This window comes from Heteronotia binoei, chromosome 2 (assembly GCF_032191835.1).
Source record: "Heteronotia binoei isolate CCM8104 ecotype False Entrance Well chromosome 2, APGP_CSIRO_Hbin_v1, whole genome shotgun sequence".
Lineage (NCBI taxonomy): Eukaryota > Metazoa > Chordata > Lepidosauria > Squamata > Gekkonidae > Heteronotia > Heteronotia binoei.
Window position 1 is genome coordinate 192,788,763 of NC_083224.1, and position 21,595 is coordinate 192,810,357.

At 51.4% G+C, this 21,595-nt stretch overlaps 2 protein-coding genes across 2 annotated transcripts in view; both read left to right on the forward strand.

The window, feature by feature from the left end:
* Positions 1–882: 882 nt before the first annotated feature.
* MRPL34 (mitochondrial ribosomal protein L34) lies at positions 883–7,403 on the forward strand. Its single transcript, XM_060232766.1, has 2 exons — positions 883–1,092; positions 6,847–7,403. Exons 1-2 carry the CDS (start codon positions 1,058–1,060, stop codon positions 7,172–7,174), a joined length of 363 nt encoding a protein of 120 aa, XP_060088749.1. The 5' UTR covers positions 883–1,057; the 3' UTR covers positions 7,175–7,403.
* Positions 7,404–11,699: 4,296 nt separating this feature from the next.
* DDA1 (DET1 and DDB1 associated 1) overlaps positions 11,700–21,595 on the forward strand; it is a 37,667-nt gene continuing 27,771 nt past the window's right edge. The window contains exon 1 of the mRNA XM_060233113.1: positions 11,700–11,729. Within this exon, the coding sequence (XP_060089096.1) occupies positions 11,700–11,729 (30 nt within the window). The remainder of the gene's footprint in view (positions 11,730–21,595) is intronic.

The following is a 21,595-nucleotide window of genomic DNA, read 5'->3' on the forward strand; positions in this document are numbered from 1 at the left end:
AGTCAAGAAATATCTGGGGACTTTGGGGGTGGAGCCAGGAGACATTGGGGTGGAGCCAGGAGACATTGGTGGTGGAGCCAGATGCAAGGGGTGACAAGCATAACTGAACTCCAGTTCTGGCCATCACATTTAAAGGGACCACATGCCTTTTCAATGCCTTCCCTCCATTGGAAATAATGGAGGATAGGGGCACTTCCTTTTGGGGGCTCATAGAATTGCACCCCCTGATCCAATCCTTTTGAAACTTGGAGGATATCTTGCAGAGAGGCACCGGACGCTATGCTGAAAATTTGGTGCCTCTACATCCAAAAACAACCCCCACCACGCCAAGCCCCAGATACCCGCAGATCAATACTCCATTATACCCTGTGGGAATTGTTCTCCATAGGGAATAATGGAGTGCCCAGCAGACATTTCTCCCCCCCCCTTTCTGATGACCCTGAAGCGGGGGGGGGAGGGTCCTCAAACCTGGGGATCCCCTGCCCCCACCTGGGGATTGGCAACCCCCTTGGGCAGCCCACCGAGGCCTAATGCGCAGGCGCGCAGTGCCGCAAAGCTCTCTGGGGAGCCGTTTTTCCCTTGGACGTTCCTGCTGAGGGGCGGATAGAACATTAACAAGTGTGAAGGAGGCCAAGGGGGTGATACGAAGTTAGATAAATATACGTCCACTTGAGTTAATATATACAGTAATATGTAAATCAGTAACAGTGTGTCTGGTTTAAAGGGCTTTTTTAAAGAGCGCCGCGCGGAGAACTCTGGGTAATGAAGTCTTTTCCTGCCTTACCTTGTTGCTAGGGCGCGTGACGTCATAGAACAGGGCGGGAGAAACCCGTCCTTGCTCAGAAGCGGATTGGATGACAGGCGGGGCTGATTAAATGTGGGGGGGGGCGGGGCGAAAGGCAAGGTTTCCTCCCAGCGCCGCTCGCCGGGGAAGCCTTTCCCAGAATCCCACGCGCCGCCTCCAACCGCCTCCCAGCTTTTTCCGGCCACCGCCTTCTTGATTGGCTCGTCGGCTGGAGCCAATGAGCACCGCCTTTGCTTGGAGGTGGGAGAAGCGATGGCCGCAGTTGTGATGGGGCCTGGGGGAGGCAGGTAAAAGCCCTAGGGAAGCGTGGTGGGAAGAAGGTGGGTGGGGTTGCCAGGTCATAGTCAAGAAATATCTGGGGACTTTGGGGGCGGAGCCAGGAGACGTTGGGGGCGGAGCCAGGAGACTTTGGGGGCGGCGCCAGGGGCAAGATAGTGACAAGCATAACTGAACCCCAAAGGGAGTTCTGGCCATCACATTTAAAGGGACCGCATGCCTTTAAAATGCCTTCTCTCCATTGGAAATAATGAAGGATAGGGGCACCTTCTTTGGGGGCTCATAGAAGTGGACACCCTGGTCCAATCTTTTTGAAACTTGGGGGGTCTTTTGAGGAGAGGTATTGAATGCTATGCTGCAAATTTGGTGCCTCTAACTCAAAAAAGCGCCCCAGGGCTCCAGATACCCACAGATTGAGTCTCCATTATACCCTATAGCAGGGGTGGCCAATGGTAGCTCTCCAGATGTTTTTTTGTCTACAACTCCTATCAGCCCAGCCATTGGCCATGTTGGCTGAGACTGATGGGAGTTGTAGGCAAAAAACATCTGGAGAGCTACCGTTGGCCACCCTTGCTCTATAGAAATCCGTCTCCACAGGGAATAATGGAGTGCCCAGCAGATATTTCCCTCCCTCCCCCCTGCTTTCTGATGACCCTGAAGCGGGAGGGAGGACTTCCAAACAAGGGGATCCCCTGCCTTCACCTGGGGATTGGCTGCCCTAAAGGTTGGTAGGGAAAGCTTGGTGGTTCAGTGTTGAGTAAAATAGTGAAGAGTTCAGTAGCACTTTTAAGATTAACAAGTTTTATTGTAGCGTAAGCTTTCGAGAAACACAGCTCTCTTTGTCAGATGCATGGTATAAGTCCGTGTTTCTTGAAAGCTTAACGTTACAATAAAATTTGTTCGTCTTAAAGCTACTGGACTCTTTATTATTCTGCAGGAACAGACTAACACGGCTAACTCCTCTGGATCAGTGTTGAATAAGGTGCTAAGTAAAGGCAACTTCTGAGCATGCACGGAGTACCTTAAATAATGATGGGAAAGTGAGCCATTGAGCGCATGCAGGGATTCTCAGACCATGCGGTCATAGGTAGGCGTATTGGTTCAAAGCAAAAGCCATGTAATACCCTCCCACTAAAATAGCCCCAGTCCGTGCATGAACTATCTTCAGTGCAGGATAAGGATCTCTGAGCTTAATAATGCTGATAAATGTAGGTGGGTAGCCATGAGCAACACAGCAAAGTTTGAGTCCACTGGTAGCTTTAAGTCCAACAGGGTTTAATTCTGGGGATAAGCTGTTGCGTACATGCACTGTTTTTAAGATACCAATCTGAAAAAGTGGGCATGCACTCAAAAGCTTATGCCCAGAATTAAACTGTTGGTCTTAAAGGTGCCACTGTACTCAGACTTTGTTCTTAAATAATGCTGGAAAAGAAACTTCTGGACATGAGGATTGTTCGTGGTGCAGATTGTGCTTAAAATAGGACTGTTGGAGGGAAGGGTAGCTGGAGACAATCATCTCTCCTTCTTTTACTCTGGAATGATCATTGTGTAAGGATAAATCCTGCCCTTTCACCACTGTGTTTCTGTTACTAAAACAATATCTAGGGTAGAGATGGGAAGGCCCAGCGGAAATCTGGATTGGGTTGGGGGGGGCGTACTGGAAGGCACATCTGAACATATGCAGTGTGTTGGGGTTTAGTAATGAGGACCTGAAAACATCCTTCTGACCCAAGTGGGGCATGTCTAGTTTTCACTCTGGACTGTACAGAATCCTTCTTAGTTCTTTACGGCTGACTTTTTATCCTTATACTACCAGTAAAGCCAGTTGTAGGAAGAAATACAATGGGCCCTAGAAAAATATGGGGGGGGGGGGGGTTGATGAATGTGTAGGTGGCAGGAAGAAAGATAGACAAGATGAGAGAGACAGAAAGAATGAGAGAAAGAACGGTAGGAAAAAGATGGGGAGAAAGGCGTGTGAGAAAGAAAAATGAAGGAAGGTAGACAATGAAATAAAAAGAAAGACAGAGATACAGAGAAAGAGTGAGAGAAAGAACAGAAGGGAGAGGTAAAAAAGGGGAGAAAGGAGTGAAAGAAAAATGAGAAGGAAGATAGAATGAAAGAAAAATAGAAAAATGAGAGGGAGGAAGGGACAGTTATGGAAAAGTTGGGGTAGAAAGGAGTGTGAGAAAGAAAAATGAAGGTAGACAGAATGAAATGAAAAGAAAGACAGAGATACAGAGAAAGAGTGAGAGAAAGAACAGAAGGGAGAGGTAAAAATAGGGGAGAAAGGAGAAAGAAAAATGAGAAGAAGGAAGATAGAATGAAAGAAAAACAGACAGACAAAGAATGAGAGGGAGGAAGGGACAGTTATGGAAAAGTTAGGGGAGAAAGGAGTGTGAGAAGGAAAAATGAAGGAAGGTAGACAGACTGAAATAAAAAGACAGAAAGAGATACAGAGAGAGAATGAGAGAAAGAACAAGGGAGAGGTAAAAAAGAGGGGAAGAAAGGAGTGAAAGAAAAATGAGAAGAAGGAAGACAGAATGAAAGAAAGAAGACACCGCGAGAGAAAGAATGAGAGGAAGAAAGGGAGAGCTATGGAAAAGTTGGGGGAGAAAGGAGTGAAAAAAAGGGAAATGAAAGGAAGGAAGGAAGACAGGGAGACAGAAAAATGATAGGAAGACAAACAGACAGGAAGGTAGGCAGCCATTAGAAGCCTCCCTTTCATCCCCTCCCACTTGCAGGGGGGAGGGAAGCAAAAGGGAGCCTTCCAGTGGCTTCCCGCCGCTTAAAGCAAGCAGCTGACAAGTGGACCCACTCTGCTGGGAGCTGTAAGAGGCAGAGAGCCATTGCAAGCCTCCCTTTCGCTCCCTCCCGCTTGCAGGCAGCAGGAAAATGAAAGGGAGTTTATTCCATCTCTTGGGGCCATAGGACAGAGTGGACTCCACTGTATCTTATGGGCCCATAGGACAGAATGGACTCCGTTCTATGCTATCAGCCCATAGGACAGAATGGACTGCATGTATCCTATGAGCCCCTAGGACAGAATGGAGTCCATTCTGTCCAGTGGGTTTATAGTACAGAATGGGCTCCAATCTGTCCAGTGAGCCCCTAGGACAGAATGGAGTCCATTCTGTCCTATGGGCTGATAGGATAGAATGGCGTCCATTGTGTCCTATGGATCCATGGGACAGAGTAGAGTCCGTTCTATCATATGAGCCCACTCTAGCCTGATTTGAATAGAAAGAGTAAGGAGTATTTGCAGGTGGAGAGGGGGTTTGATACATTGTACAGTGTCAGTGTGTTTATGTGCTGCTGTTGAACTAGCCCCTGCATGCTGTGAATGAACATGCCTTTTGTGTCAGTTGAAGAGAAGCAACCGCTACTGTTTGCCTCACGAACATGTCTCTCTCCGTTTACCGTCCGCTTCACTGTTTGCTTTGTGGCCAGGCCTGGCGCTAGGGTTTCTTCTGCCCAAGGCAGGACCCTTCACCAGCGCCCCCCTGGTCTCGAATCATGTGCGTGAAGCACGCGCGGCGCAATCACGTCACCTGGAAGTGATGTCATCGTGACCAACCCCCCCCCCCCCAGCTTTGCCGTGGCTTCTTGAGCCTCAGGAAGCCTCAGAAGGCAGCGGGCATGCTCAGAGCTGGGCTTCGAGTGTGCTCGCTGCCTCACCTCCTCAACTTTGCCGAGGCTGTCCAAGCCCTGGGAAGCTTCAGTAAGGTCCGGAAGGCAGCGAGCGGACTAAGAGTCGCGCACTCAGAGTCGGGCTCTGAGCATGCTCACTGCCAGCTCCCCCACCCCACCCCCGGTGCGTGGGGGTGCCTCATGGCGCTCCTAGGCCAAGTGGCACCCCTATGCTGCTGCCTACTCGGCCGACTCCCATGCGCCGGCTCTGTTTGTGGCAGCATGGTTTTGGGGTGGGATTGTCCTGGATTTCCTACAACAGGCCCTGAGGAGAGATAGGTAGTGATCAGTTAGCCCCCAGAAGAACCTTCCAGTAGATAACAGTCTCCCTCTGAGGTCAGTGGCCATCTGGTGGCCAAAGGTTAAAACATTTGGGGTTCTTTAGCTTGGAGAAACGTCGACTGCGGGGTGACATGAGAGAGGTTGACAAGATTATGTCTGGGATGGAGAAGGGAGAGAAAGAAGTCCTTTTCTCCCTTTCTCACAATACAAGAACTCGTGGGCGTTCGATGAAATTGCTGAGCAGTCGGGTTAGAACGGATAAAAGGAGGTACTTCTTCACCCAAAGGGTGATTAACATGTGGAATTCACTGCCACAGGAGGTGGTGGCGGCTACAAGCATAGCCAGCTTCAAGAGGGGATAGGATAAAAATATGGAGCAGAGGTCCATCAGTGGCTGTTAGCCACAGTGTGTATATATGTGTGTGTGTGTATATATATAATTTTATTTTTTTGTTATTTTTTTGCCACTGTGTGACACAGAATGTTGGAGTGGATGGGTCATTGGCCTGATCCAACATGGCTTCTCTTATGTGAAACATATTGTTGGACTGGATGGGCCATTGGCCTGATCCAACATGGCTTCTCTTCTGTTCTTACGTGACACAGAGTGTTGAACTGGAGGGGCCATTGGCCTGATCCAACATGGCTTCTCTTCTGTTCTTATGTGACACAGAGTGTTGGACTGGATGGGCCATTGGCCTGATCCAACATGGCTTCTCTTCTGTTCTTACGTGACACAGAGTGTTGGACTGGATGGGCCATTGGCCTGATCCAACATGGCTTCTCTTCTGTTCTTCTGTTCTTATGGTGGGATTCTCACCTCACAGGGCCGGCAGTCGGCGAAAGAGAAAAGAATCAGCCAGTGGCACGCCAGAGACAGGGTGTGAGTCAATCCTGCTTAGCCCACATCCAGTCAATGAAAATCCTCAGATTTGCCACCACGGCAGGGCTTTTATTTGTTAATTAAAGAAGACAGTTTTAGTCGTTCCTCCTCAGTTCTGAGGAAAAATTTCCAAATCAAATAAGCGAAAGCAAAATAGGACATTTGTGTCTCTTTGTTTCCACTAGACTTCTGTTTGGTGTAGTGGTTAAGTGTGCGGACTCTTAACTGGGAGAAGCAGGTTTGATTCCCCACTCCTCCACTTGCACCTGCTGTAATGGCCTTGGGTCAGCCATAGCTCTGGCAGAGGTTGTCCTTGAAATGGCAGCTGCTGTGAGAGCCCTCTCCAGCCTCACCCACCTCACGGGGTGTCTGTTGTGGGGGAAGAAGGGAAAGGAGATTGTAGGCCGCTCTGAGACTCTGTCCTTGAAAGGGCAGCTTCTGGGAGAGCTCTCTCAGCCCCTCCCACCTCACAGGGTGTCTGTTGTGGGGGAGGAAGGGAAAGGAGATTGTAGGCCACTCTGAGACTCTGTCCTTGAAAGGGCAGCTACTGTGAGAGTCCTCTCAGCCCTACCCGCCTCCTTTTGTGTCAGTTGAAGAGAAGCAACTGCTACTGTTTGTCTGTTGTGCGGGAGGAAGGGAAAGGAGATTGTAGGCCACTGAGACTCTGTCCTTGGAAGGGCAGCTTCTGGGAGAGCCCTCTCAGCCCTGCCCACCTCACAGGGTGTCTGTTGTAGGGGAGGGAGATAAAGGAGATTGTGAGCTGCTGAGACTCATGAGTGGAGGGCGGAATATAAATCCAATGTCATCTTCTTATTATTGTTATTTTCAATAAGAACGCACACAGCATGAGGGAGGGAGAATAAGAGACTATTCCCAGTTGTGGCCATCCAGTTTTGTTCTTTCTCTCCTTCAGCATGTCAAGATTTCTCCTACAGATGAAGCAAAGGGCCCCCTTCATGCTCCTCCACCGTGGGATCGCTTCCACTTTTCCCGTAACAGGGCGGCGGCTTCTGGCCCCCCATATCTCACCAGACCCTGCAGGTGCCTGCCAGAGGTTTCCAGGGCAAGGGCTACCATGGAGTCATCAACAGATCCGCACCAAAGCCCGGGGGAACGAATACCAACCGTCGAACCTGAAACGGAAACACAAGCACGGCTGGATCAAGCGCATCCGCACAGCCAGCGGGATCGAGGTCATCCTCCGGCGTATGCTGAAGGGCAGGAAATCTTTGACACATTGATGGCTCAGAAGGGTTAGCCCCAGAAGAACGACGCTTGAAGCAAGAGTCCAAGAACCGAGATCAAGATCTGTTTGAACGTCGGTGGCTTTCCTCGCTCTGTTGGAGAAAGCTGGCAGACGCTTCCGAAAGGGGGGAATCCACTGATTTTCTGTTGGTATCAAAGCAAACGTTGCGTGCTTTCAGAAAAAGAAAGAAAACTTTTGAGATGCCATTAAAAGTGTGAACGATACCAAGCTTTTATCGTTCTTTCTGCAATTCAGCGGTGTGCACATGAAGCGTTTGTGTGCTTTTTAATTCAACGGTTTGTCGTTAGTACCTGTGAGAATATCTACAGGGGGGGTCTTGCTCAGAGATTCTGGTGCTTTGCACAGAGATGAAATGTCATGTGTATCAAAATAACCTCTCCTATTAAATATATTTGAAACTATCTACCAGCATGGTGTAGTAGTTAGAATGTTGGACTAAGATTTAGGAGAGCCCACTGTGCCATCGCTTGCTGGGTGACCTTGGAAAGTCACAGACACTTAGCCTACCATACTTCAGAACACGAGTGTCAACATGCAGTTCGGGGGCCGAATCAGGCCCCCAGAGGGCTCCTATCAGGCCCCCGAGCAACTGGCTGTCATCTGCTTCCTTCCCTCTCTCTCTTGCTTCATTCTGCATCACAGCTTGCTTTGCTAGACTTGCTCAACTGCACAGGAGCTACAGAGCAAAGCCTCTTATTTTCTCTTATTGGCTGAGGCTCCTCCCTTGGGGAGGAAGGGGGGGAGGAATAGCTTGTTTTGCCAGGCTCTCTCAATCGCACAGCAGAGCTACTGAGCCAAGCCTCTCTTCCTTCTATTGGCTGAGGCTCCCCCCCTGGCCCTTGGGGGAGGAAGGAAAGAGCCAGCACTTCCTATGCCCAGTTCTCTGGTTCCCATGGGAGAAATACAAAGAAAGCATCTTTAAGACCAGCGAGCGCTAACATTTTAAGCATGTTTTAAGTTTTTTTAAAAATATATGTTTGTGTTTCTTTATAAAATTTATCTCTCTGCAACCTAATCTTAAAATAGGTCCACACATGGCCCAACCCGACATGGCCCGGCCCAACAAGGTCTCATTTATGTCAGATTCGGCCCTCATAACAAAGGAGTTCGACACCCCTGCCTCAGAGGGGTGTGAGGATAAAATGGAGAAGAGGAGAATGATATAGCCTGTTCTGGCCCTCTGGGTGTCCAAAAGGGGAGACTGGCAAGATATAAATTTAAGTTTCAAAATTTTACCTTATGAGCTTTTATTTCACTTTTTTTTTTAAAGCAGTCTGACTTTTTGCAGAAGGATCCATAGTTAAGTTTGCTTAAGTGTAGCTGATAATCTTTTCCTCCGATTTGCTCCAGTTCAGAAGTGAAGCTCTAGGGATCCAGTTTTACACACACTCGTAGATTTTCCTTGTTACCTGTAAGTTTTGACACAAAATAGCCAGAGTCACATCTACACTTTTTTACAGAGGCAAATTATTTTATTAGCTGCTGTGGCTCCATCACCTAAGCTTTCCCATGTGAAATAGCTGCACTGGAATTTGTCAGGAAGTTGTATTGTCAGTGCTTAACCACTTCACATGCCTCCTGAGAAACCTGTATAACAAGGGTGGCCAACGGTAGCTCTCCAGATGTTTTTTGCGTACAACTCCCATCAGCACCAGCCATTGGCCGTGCTGGCTGGGGCTGATTGGAGTTGTAGGCAAAAAACATCTGGAGAGCTACTGTTGGCCACCCCTGCTGTATAAGGGTCAAGAAGCAACTGTCAGAACAGGATATGGAACAACTGATTGGTTTAGAATAGGAAAAGGAGTTCAACAAGGATGTATATTATCACCCTGCTTATTTAATTTATATGCAGAGTACATCATGCGGAACGCTGACCTGGATGAAGCACAAACTGGAATTAAGATTGCCAGGAAAAACATCAACAACCTCAGATATGCAGAAGACACTACTCTAATGGCAGAAAGTGAGGAGGACCTAAAGAACCTCTTGTTGAGGGTGAAAGAGGAGAGCACAAAAGTAGGCTTGAAACTCAACATCAAAAAAACTAAGATCATGGCATCCGGCCCCATCACACCTTGACAAATAGAAGGGGAAGACATGGAAGTAGTGACAGACTTCACATTTCTGGGATCCAAGATCACTGCAGATGGTGAATGTAGCCGTGAAATCAAAAGACTTTTGCTCCTTGGGAGGGCAGCTATGGCGAACCTGGGCAATATAATGAAGAGACATCACCCTGCGAACAAAATCCATATAGTCAAAGCGATGGTATTCCCGGTAGTAATGTATGGCTGTGAGAGTTGGACCATAAGGAAGGCTGAGCGCAGAAGAATAGATGCTTTTGAGCTGTGGTGCTGGAGAAGAATCTTGAGATCCTTTGGACTGCAAGAAGATCCAATTTCCTCAGGGAAATCAACCCAGACTGTTCTCTAGAAGGTCAGATGCTGAAGCTGAAGCTCAAATACTTTGGCCACCCAATAAGAAGGGAGCACTCCCTGGAGAAGATCCTGATGCTGGGAAAGACAGAAGGCAAAAGAAGAAGGGGACAGCAAAAAAGGAGATGGCCGGACAGCGTTACTGATGTAACAAACATGAATTTGAGCAGCCTTCAGAGGATGGTGGAAGACAGAAGGGCCTGGCGTGACTTTGTCCATGGGGTCACAAAGAGTCAGAATCGACTGTGCGACTGAACAACTGAGACTAAACTTTTCCCATTACTAGTGATGTGAAGGCTTGGGAAACAACTGGAGGAAAAGCACTTTTTTCTCCTGTAACCTTTTTTTGAATTTTTTCAACAGAAAAATTGAAAATGTTGGGAGTACTGGGGACGGGGGTGGAATTCCTTTGCAATTTTTATTCCATTTTAAAACAAGTAAAATAATTTTAAAGGCAAACTGTAGAGATAACTGTTAAGTAAAGGATGCTTTCCTGCACCTAGAAGGATACTTGGGAGGGAGGAAACAGTGGAAGGGCTTCTAGTGTTCTGGTCCCACTGATGGACCTCCTGAGGACACCTGGGGTTTTTGGCCACTGTGTGACACAGAGTGTTGGACTGGATAGGACATTGGCCTTATCCAACATGGCTTCTCTTATGTTCTTATGTGACACAGAGTGTTGGACTGGATAGGACATTGGCCTGATCCAACATGGCTTATGTTCTTATGTGACACAGAGTGTTGGACTGGATGGGCCATTGGCCTGATCCAGCATGGCTTCTCTTGCGTTCTTATGTCTGGGGCAGTGATGCTCTGTATTCTTGGTGCTTGAGGGGGGGCATAGTGGGAGGGCTTCTAGAGTCCTGGCCCCACTGATGGACCTCCTGATGGCACCTGGTTTTTTTGGCCACTGTGTGACACAGAGTGTTGGACTGGAGGGGTCATTGGCCTGATCCAACAGGGCTTCTCTTATGTTCTTATGTCTGGGGCAGTGATGCTCTGCCTTCCTGGTGCTTGCTTTTTTAGCTGTTGTCCTTTTGACATGACTTGTGGCTGATCCTTTCACTTCTTCCTCAAACCACTGTGACACATATACCCATGCACTGGGCAACAGGTAGCTTATTGCCCCACCTTGATGGAGAGAGGAAAAGATAAGGAGACAGACACATGAAGGTCTGGAAAAAATGGGAAAATTAAAGAGGGGGGATGCAAGTTTCCCCTCACAAGGCCTTTCCCACAATTTTTTTGATGGACAAATTAGAAAGTTTATAAGTACTGAAAGAAAACTACAATATTTCCTGTTTTAGAATGAGTGAAATGCTTTTAAAAACAAGGTGGGTATACTGTAGACTTAATACAGCTCTTAAATATGAGATGAATTTCAGCACCTTTTGTTGTTGTTGTTCAGTCGCACAGTCAAGCCCGACTCTTTGCGACCCCCTGGACCAAGTCACGCCAGGCCCTCCTGTCTTCCACCATCCTCCGAAGTCTGCTCAAATTCATGTTTGTTACATCGGTAACGCTGTCCAGCCATCTCATCTTCTGCCGTCCCCTTCTTCTTTTGCCTTCTGTCTTTCCCAGCATCAGCAAAATAACGTCAGGAAAACACTTTGAACACTGAAGAAGGAATGCTAAGCAAGATTATCCTCTATTGCTCTCTGCTGGTCAGGCTTGAAGCTGCACACAGTCCGGTTACAATCTGTTTCCTCCTTTTGTAGTTGTTCAGTCGCACAGTCGAGTCCGACTCCTTGCGACCCCATGGACCAAGTCACGCCAGGTCCTCCTGTCTTCCACCATCCTCTGAAGTCTGCTCAAATTCGTGTTTGTTACATCAGTAACGCTGTCCAGCCATCTCCTCTTTTGCCGTCCCCTTCTTCCTTTGCCTTCTGTCTTTCCCAGCATCAAGGTCTTCTCATTTGGTGGCCAAAACATTGGAGCTTCAGCTTCAGCATCTGACCTTCCAGGGAACAGTCTGGGTTGATTTCCCTTAGGACTGACTGATTTGATCTTCTTGCAGTCCAAGGGACTCTCAAGATTCTTCAGGGTTCTAATCTTGACGGGAGTATGCCGGGCTTCCACCGCTTCTCGACAGATGTATGTGTCACGGCTGGGGCCGGGTCAGGCAAAGTCCAGAGGCAGTCCGAGGTCTGTAGCCAGTAAGCAGGAGGGTCCGAGGCGCCAAATCCGAATCACTGTAGAAGTATCGCAGGTCTGAGGTCCAGAAGCCGAGGTCAGGGAGTCCAGAAGTCCAAAGCCAAAGTCAGGGAGTCAGGAACCAAAGTCAAGCCGGAGTGGATGCTAGAATGTCAGGGATATGACTAGTTGCTTCCACAAAGCTTCCTCCCAAAGCCCACAGCTATATAGCCCTCTGCTGGCTGTTGCCCGTCTGGGCTAATTGCTGGCTCAGGGAGGCAGCCAGGATCCTGTTACCACTCAAGCATCCTTGCTCTTAGAAGGGCCAGAATCCTCTCAGAACTCAGGGCTCAGGGAGCGTCTTGCTTGTGAGCGTGCCACCCTCCTCCGATCCCTGAGGTCCTGCCGGAGGCGGTCACGCACACGAGCCACCCGAGAGGGCGAGGCAGGGGGGCTGGGATCTTCTCCAGCAGGAGGCAGGGGCACTGGTGCAGGTGGCAGGGGCACAGTTTCCTCATCAGACTCAACTTCCTCTGAAGGGTCCCCAGCACCCATGACACTATCCCCCCCCCCAGGGCCCCCCTCCGTCGAGGGACCTGGAAGGTCGGGGTGGTCGTTGTGGAACTGGTGCACCAAGTCCGGGGCATGAAGATTGTCCTCGGGCTCCCAAGACCGGTCTTCTGGGCCGTATCCCTCCCAGTCCACCAGGTACTGGAGGCCTCCACGATGGTACCGGGAGTCCAGGATCTGGCGCACCTCATATTCTTCCTCGTCATCCACCAACACTGGTGGTGGCGGCGGTGGGGAAGGAGTCCGAGCTGGGTCAGGGGGTGCAGCCGGAACAAGGAGGGAGCGATGAAACACGGGGTGAATGCGGAGGTGGGGTGGCAACTGGAGCCTGAAGGCGACGGGGTTTATTTGTTCAACGACGGGGTAGGGTCCAATGAACCGTGCATCCAGCTTGTGAGACCGACCAGGCCGGCGCAGGTAGCGAGTTGAGAGCCACACCTGATCCCCCGGCTGCACTGGAGGGCCTTCTTGCCTCTTTCGGTCCGCAGCCCGTTTATATGCCTCCTTGGCTTGCTGTAGCTGCTCTCGGAGCAAGTCTTGGCTGGCACGGAGTTCTTGCAGGTAGGCATCGACGGCGGGGACATTCGTGGGTGGTAGGATCGCTGGGAAGAACCGAGGGTGGTACCCGTAGATTGCAGCAAACGGGGTCATTTGGGTGGATGAATGGACCGCGTTGTTGTATGCAAACTCCGCTAGGGGCAATAGAGTGGTCCAGTCATCCTGCTGGTAACAGGTGTAACAGCGGAGATATTGCTCTAGCGTGGCATTGGTGCGCTCTGTCTGGCCATCTGTCTGTGGGTGGTAGGCCGAGGACAGGTGCACTCGAGTACCCAGGCTGGAATGGAGGGCTTGCCAGAACCGAGAGGAGAACTGAGGGCCCCGATCGGAGATCAGATGGGCTGGGAGTCCATGCAGACGAAAGATGTGTTGCAGGTAAAGCTGGGCCGTCTCCTGAGCTGTGGGGAGTTTCGGGCACGGAACAAAGTGGGCCATCTTGGTAAATAGGTCGACGACCACCCAGATACAAGTCTGACCCTTGGAGCGTGGAAGTTCCGTGATGAAGTCCATCGAGATGGTATCCCAGGGTCCTGAAGATGTGGGCAAGGGCTGCAGCAACCCTGAGGGTTTGGCTGGGATGTCTTTGGCCCGTCGGCAGACGTCACAGGAGCTGACATAGCGGGCAACATCAGTGCGAACTCGTGGCCACCAGAATTCCCTTGTCAGCAAGTGGGTGGTCTTATGCTGTCCAAAGTGCCCGGCGGGTAACGAGTCGTGGGTCAGGCGTAGCACTTCTGCCCGCAAGGGCCCGGGCGGCACATAGAGGCGTTCGCGGTGTAGCAAGAGGCCGCCTCGAGTCGTGAACTCCCCTGTTGGGTCATCTTGGAGAGCCTGGAGGTGTTGCTGGACCCAGGGATCATTGGCCTGGCTAGCCCGAATGTCCTCCACGAGTGCTGGTGAAGTGGAGGTGGCTGCAAATACTGAGGGCAGCAGGATTGGAGCAGCGGGCGCGGTCTCAGTTGAGGCAGGGGCGTATTCCGGTTTCCGGGAGAGCGCGTCTGCTTTCCGGTTCTGGGTATGGGGGATGTAGGAGATCCGGAAGTCGAAGCGAGAGAAGAATAGGGACCACCGGATCTGGCGCTGGTTGAGACGGCGGGTGGTCTGGAGGTGTTCCAAGTTCCGGTGATCGGTGAGCACTTGAACAGGGTGGCGAGCCCCTTCGAGGTAATGTCGCCAAACCTCAAACGCCGCCTTGATCGCGAGCAACTCCCTCTCCCAGATGGTATAGTTCCTCTCTGCAGCAGTGAGCTGCCGCGAGTAATAGGCGCAGGGCTGTAGTGGCTGGGACGGCTCCTCGCGCTGGGACAGCACTGCTCCCAGGGCCACGTTGGAGGCATCAGCTTCCACCGTAAAGGGAAGCTGGGGGTCGGGGTATCTCAGGAGTGGCCCGGTGGCAAAGCGAGTCTTCAGGGTGGAGAAGGCGTTATCGGCCTCTGGGGACCAGTGGAAGGGTTCTTTGGGGCGGAGTAGTTGAGTCAGGGGTGTGGTCAGGGATGCGTAGGCCGGGATGAATTGCCGATAGTAGTTGGCAAAACCGAGGAACCGCTGCAGGTCTTTGCGATTCTGAGGAGCCTGCCAGGTCAGGACCGCTTCTACTTTTTTCGGGTCCATGAGGATCCCCTGCGGTGACACGATGTGCCCAAGGAACTCGACGGAGCGCAGGTCGAAGTCGCACTTCTCCAGCTTGGCGTAGAGACCATGGGCTCGTAGGCGCTGCAGGACCTGGCGGACGTGCTCGGCGTGCTGGGCAGGATTGCGGGAGTAAATTAGGATGTCATCCAGGTATATGATCGCGAAGCGGTCGAGCAGGTCCCGGAATATGTCATTCATGAACCTCTGGAAGACAGCGGGGGCATTGGTCAGTCCGAAGGGCATTACCAAGTGCTCGTACTGCCCGTATCGGGTCCCAAACGCGGTCTTCCATTCGTCTCCGGGCCGTATGCGCACCAAATTGTACGCTCCACGGAGGTCCAGCTTGGTGTAGATTTGGGCCCCCTTTAGGCGATCCAAGAGTTCAGGGATCAGTGGTAGAGGGTACCGGTCGCGGATGGTGATCTTGTTCAGGGCCCGGTAGTCATTGCACAGCCGGAGCTCCCCACTTTTCTTCTTCACGAAGAGCACTGGAGCAGATAGGGGAGAGGTTGAGGGTCGGATGAATCCGCGTTTCAGGTTCTTGTCCAGGAAGTCTCGCAGAGCTGCCAACTCCGGCTCCGACATTGGGTACAGACGCCCCACCGGGAGTGGTGCCCCAGGTACCAAATCAATGGCACAGTCGTAGGGCCGGTGAGGGGGAAGCTGATCAGCTCCTGTCTCTTCGAAGACATCAGCAAAGTCCACATACTTCTGAGGGAGCTGAGGACCACCACTCGGGATGCCAGCTGCTAGAGTGGTGGGAGGAGTCAGATGGGGGCATGGGTCTCGGAAGCGTAGTTCCTGCTGGGCCCAGTCCACGATGGGGTTGTGCAGCTTCAGCCAGGAAAGGCCTAGAATCAGCGGGAAGCGAGGCATGCGGGCGACATCAAACCGCAGCTGTTCTTGGTGCTGCTGGACGTGGAAGGTGATGGGACAGGTCTCCTGGGTGACGGGGCCAGAACGGAGGAGGCGCCCGTCAATAGCCTCCACCAGCGACGGAATCCCTTTTGTCTGCACAGGGATCTGGTGCTGCTTCACAAAGGCGGCATCTATAAAACAGTGGGCCGCTCCCGAGTCCAGCATGGCATACACGAACAGCCAGCGTTCGTCAGGCAGACGGAGTTTGACTGGTAGCAGGAATGGCCCTGGGGTATCAGCCCGCTGTTCAGAGGACCCAGCTAGTCGCCCCAGGCTGGGGGGTCCACTTACGCCTGGGGCTGCCCTTTTGGCGGCGGTGGCAGCGAAGGTCCAGGTATCCGATGCTTAGCAGGGCAGCCAGAGGCATAGTGGCCTGCCGTGCCGCAGTAGAGGCACAGATTCTGCGTGCGGCGTCTGGTCTTTTCCTCTGGGGTCAGGCGGGGTCGAGCAGCTCCAAGCTGCATAGGCTCATCCTTGGTGCTGGTACTAGCTGGGGACGGGCGAGGAGCCAGGTAGCACGGCGCAGGGAGCTGGCGCCCTCTGGTCTTGGCTTGGCGGCGACTTTCCAGGCGGCCATCAATGCGGAGGCAGAGGGTGATAAGTTCTTGGAGCGTGGGTGGCTGCTCCACCCTGGCCAGTTCATCCAGGACCTCCTCTGCCAACCCCTCAGTAAACTGGTCCATCTGGGCAGCCTCATTCCACGCCAAGTCCTGGGTCAGGAGCTTGAATTCAGTGGCATATTGAGCCACCGAGGAGTTGCCTTGTTTCAGTGCCCTGATCTTCCGGTTGGCTGTGGCTGCTTGGACTGGGTTTGAGAAAGCAGCAGACAGGTGGGCCTCAAACCCCTGGTAATCAGTCAGTAGGGGAGAGGACGCGACCAGTAAGGGTGTGGCCCATTTGGCCGCCTGCCCCTTTAACAGACTGATGACGAAACACACCTTGGTTTTGTCATTGAGGAAGTCCCGTGCTCTCAGTTCAAAGTACAGCCGACACTGTGCTAGGAAGGCAGGAAATTCTTCCACGGCACCCCCAAATCTGTCAGGTGGGGGAACTGGGCACTTGGATGGAGCACTGGCCGCAGGTTGTTGCTGCAAGTGCACTACTGCCCGTGTCAGCTGCTGTACCTGGGCTTGGAGCGCAGCCAGTAGTTCTGTGGTTTCACTTGCTTCAGCATCCATCCTGTGGAGTGGGTGTTTGTCGGTGGAAGCAATCTGTCACGGCTGGGGCCGGGTCAGGCAAAGTCCAGAGGCAGTCCGAGGTCTGTAGCCAGTAAGCAGGAGGGTCCGAGGCGCCAAATCCGAATCACTGTAGAAGTATCGCAGGTCTGAGGTCCAGAAGCCGAGGTCAGGGAGTCCAGAAGTCCAAAGCCAAAGTCAGGGAGTCAGGAACCAAAGTCAAGCCGGAGTGGATGCTAGAATGTCAGGGATATGACTAGTTGCTTCCACAAAGCTTCCTCCCAAAGCCCACAGCTATATAGCCCTCTGCTGGCTGTTGCCCGTCTGGGCTAATTGCTGGCTCAGGGAGGCAGCCAGGATCCTGTTACCACTCAAGCATCCTTGCTCTTAGAAGGGCCAGAATCCTCTCAGAACTCAGGGCTCAGGGAGCGTCTTGCTTGTGAGCGTGCCACCCTCCTCCGATCCCTGAGGTCCTGCCGGAGGCGGTCACGCACACGAGCCACCCGAGAGGGCGAGGCAGGGGGGCTGGGATCTTCTCCAGCAGGAGGCAGGGGCACTGGTGCAGGTGGCAGGGGCACAGTTTCCTCATCAGACTCAACTTCCTCTGAAGGGTCCCCAGCACCCATGACAGTATGCTTGCTGTTGTCTTTTTGGATCTGATGTGGTTGACCATTTTGCCTCTCCCTTGTGACGCATTTACTCACCAAACGAGTAAAACAAGTAGCTTTTTGCTCTACCTTGCAGGAGGGAGAAAGAAAGCTCAGAAGGTGGTGAAGCTGGAACTACATCGATGCTCTAGAGCAGCGGTGGCCAACGGTAGCTCTCCAGATGTTTTTACCTACAACTGGCCAATGGCTGGGGCTGATGGGAGTTGTAGGCAAAAAACATCTGGAGAGCTACCGTTGGCCACCCCTGCGGTAGAGGGAAACTGAAACTTTCATTGAAAACTTTGCTGTCTCTAACCAGATAGCACTTACTAATTATTATTATTATTATTAGTTTATTTATATTCCACCCATTCCCCCATTGGGGGCTCAGAGCGGAGTACAGCAAGTAGAAACGAAATCGCAATAAAATCACAATAAAACCAATTACAACGTTCCTCAAAGCGCAGCAAGATGATTCCGCAAGACGGCATGACAGCAAGGTGGTGTAGCGCAAAATAGTACCACAATACAGCATCACAGTGCAGTTGAGCAGCAGAGCAGTAAGGGGGAGGCCAGCTGATCGATGGAGAGACACCCGCTGCATCATCCAAAGACCTGGCGGAACAGCTCCGTTTTGCAGGCCCTACGAAAAGCCAGCAAGCCAGGTGGGGCCTGGATCTCCATTAGGAGCCGATTCCACCAGGTCGGGGTCAGGACCGAGAAAGTCCTGGCCCTGGTAGAGGCAAGACGGGCATCTCTTGGGCTGGGGACTATCGGAAGATCTTGGGAGGCCGAAGTAGGGTTGCCAAGTCCAACTCCAGAAATATCTGGGGACATTGGGGGTGGAGCCAGGAGACACTGGGGTGGAGCTAGGGGGGAGGGGGGAAAACGGCGCCGGGGAGCGTGGTGAGCCGCCCCGTCTCGGAGCGGGCGACGCCGCTGCCGCCTCTTCTCCGCTCGCCGGAAAGGGGTGGGAGATTGAGAAAGAAGCCAGGAAGCTGCAGGATGTGGCTGTTATTACCGCCTCAGCGCAGGCGCAAGCCGTGAGTGTACAAGAAAACTTTTTTGCATCGCATGCGTGCCCCGGACTTCACCTGTCGCTCGCTTATACACCACCTCCAATATGGGGCGCCTGCGCAGTCTCAAAAAGCAGTCGAATGAAGGCGCATGCGCTTTGGCTCTGAGCACTAAAACCGACCCTATGCACATGCGCATATCTGGCTTCTTCCCTCTGCCCCGCCCCTTCTCTCTGCGTCAGGTCTTCTGGCTCATTATTTTGCAACTTTTCGCCCGCTGGTGTTATGTGTGTCTCCCTTTACCCCTGCGAAGTGCCGGACTACATCCATCAGCCCTTCCTCCTCACCTGATAGAGATATGCAGTGGCCGCGGCCATCCCCTTGTGGTCTTCTCATAGCGCCCTGACCTGACACATCCGGGACTCTCCCATCCCGGAGCGGGCGACGACGCCGCGCCGCTGCCGCCCCCTCCCCGCCCACCGCAGTTGCTCCTCCGAGATGGGCTCAGCCTGGGCCCATCTCGGAGGAGCAGCTGCGGTGGGCGGGGAGGGGGTGGCAGCGGCGCAGCGGCATCGCCCGCTCCGGGATGGGGCGGCTCGCTGCACTCCCCGGCGCCGTTTCCCCCCCTCCCCCCCGCTTCCGTTTTTTGGGGGAGCGGGGGAAGAAGGTGGAAATCCTGGAGTCCCCCGCCAGGGCGGGAGGGTTGGGAAGCCTAGGCCGAAGCGACCTCTGGGGCATATATATGGGAGGAGACGGTCTCGTAGGTATGTTGGTCCCAGGCCGCGCAAGGCCTTAAAAGTCAAAACTAACACTTTGAAACGGATCCGGTACTCTATAGGCAGCCAGTGTAGGTCACGGCCGTATGCTCACCCGTACAGGTGACGCAGTCAGCAGGCGAGCTGCCGCATTCTGCAGCCGCTGCAGTTTCCAGATCAGTTTCAGGGGTAGGCCAGCATAGAGCAAGTTACAGTAGTCCAGCCTGGAAGTCACCATTGCATGGGTCACTGTAGGGGGGGATAGGTGCCTGATCTTGGGGGGATAGGTGCCTGATCTGCCGTAGATGGAAAAAGGCAGACCCAGCAGCCGCTGTGATCTGGGCCTCCACGGGGAGGGATGCGTCCAGAATCACCCCCAGACTCTTCACCTGTTGGGCCGGTACCAGAACGGCACCACCCAGGGCTGGGAGCTGGATGCACGACCCCACCCCCCTCGACTCAGGTACAGGATCTCCGTCTTAGTTGGATTTAACTTCAGTCGACTCTGCTGTAACCATTCAGCCACAGCTCCTAACGCCTCGGACAGCCGTTCAGGGGCGGAAGATGGTCTGCCATCCATCAACAGATAGAGCTGGGTGTCATCAGTATACCGGTGACAGCCCAGTCCAAAACCTTGGGCAATCTGGGCAAGGGGGCGCATATAGATGTTGAATAATATGGGCGAGAGAATAGCTCCCTGCGGCACTCCGCATATAAATGGGTGCCGCAGGGAGGTCTGCTCGCCAAGCATCACTTTTCTCCCTTTCTCACAATACAAGAACTCATGGGCATTCGATGAAATTGCTGAGCAGTCAGGTTAAAACGGATAAAAGAAGTCCTTCTTCACCCAAAGGGTGATTAACATGTGGAATTCACTGCCACAGGAGGTGGTGGCAGCCGCAAGCATAGCCACCTTCAAGAGGGGTTTAGATAAAAATATGGAGCAGAGGTCCATCAGTGGCTATTAGCCACAGTGTGTGTGTGTATATATATATATATATATATATATATATATATATATATATATATATATATATATATACCGTATATTTTAAAAAAATTTGCCACTGTGTGACACAGTGTGTTAGACTGGATGGACCATTGCCCTGATCTAACATGGCTTCTCTTATGTTCTTATCACCCTTTGTCCCCGTCCCCGGAGGAAGAAGGAAAACCACTACAAGGCTATCTCCCCGCACCACGGCAACGGCGAGGCGGTGGCCGTGTCAAATGCTGCTGATAGGTCAAGAAGAATCAGCAGAGCTGACCTGCCTTGGTCCGGTTGCCTTCTTAGGTCGTCTGTGAGGGCGACTAATACCGTCTCCGTCCCATGGCCTGGGCTGAAACCGGACTGGAATGGGTCCAGGGCAGATGTTTCATCCAGGAAAACCTGCATCTGCTCCGCTACCACTTTCTCAACCGCCTTTCCCAGGAATGGCAGGTTTCAGTTTCAGTTTGTTTTATTACGGTCCATGACCAAATACACAGCACAATGCAGGCCAACAACAACCACATAGAAATTGTAAAAATCAAAATGGACCTAAATAGGTGAAACGTAAGATATTTAAAAAATAAATGTGAAAATAAAATATAGGACATTAGTATGAATAATGAGATATGACAAATAATACAGTAGTGGTCAAACATCTTCTAGCTTAATAAATATAGTACATATAATAAAAAATTTAAAAATTATACAGCTCCAGGAAAAATATACAGCTCCAGAAAAAATATTAGAATACACTGGTTAAAATTACAATCTGTTACCTCGACATTAACTTGTAAGAACCATAAAATGCAATTTGATTGCATGGGAACAAAATTTGGCAACTTTTTGCATGGTCTCTGTATTTATATCAGTTTCAGTAGCATTTGTGATGGTATACAGAGTACTCAGGCATTTAAGAAAAGATAAAATACAAGCTTGGAAGTATTCAAAAAACAGTCAGTTCAAGACCCCTTCTTTACATAATCCTCACGAATTCTCCTAGCTGCCGCCATAAATTTGGCACAATTAATTGTGAATTGGGGGTTAAAATCTGATAACAGCGTATTTCTGATTTTGAAATCAGAAAACCCGAGACATCCCTCGAACAAAGGGCAGATGTTTCATCCAGGAAAACCTGCATCTGCTCCGCTACCACTTTCTCAACCACCTTTCCCAGGAACGGCAGGTTTGAAACTGGGCAGTCGTTAGCTAGTACTCGAAGGTCTAGCGAAGGGTTCTTCAGAAGCGGCCGAATGACAGCCTCCTTTAACATCTCTGGGAATGTCCCACTTATCAGGGACGGTAACAATATCACCCAGAGAGCCCCAGATATCATCCAGGCAAGCCTTGACAAGCTAATATGCCAATTTAGCACTGGGTGCATCGGCCTGCAATTTCCTCTCAAATGTTGGGTATATTTGCAATCTTGCTAACACAGAACTAAGGTATTTATAACGTTTGAAGACCATAAATATTTGCTAAGTGAGTTATGAACTGTGCACTTTATGTTTTTAGAGCAGTAAAACTAGGTTTGATAGGTAGGGTTGCCAAGTCCAATTAAAGAAAAA

Bases quoted from the DNA above. Each gene is read 5' to 3' on its own strand.
- MRPL34 (XM_060232766.1), top strand. From the start codon at position 1,058: ATGGCCGCAGTTGTGATGGGGCCTGGGGGAGGCAG. The intron at 1,093-6,846 runs GTAAAAGCCCTA...TCTCTCCTTCAG, and splicing joins ATGGGGCCTGGGGGAGGCAG to CATGTCAAGATTTCTCCTAC.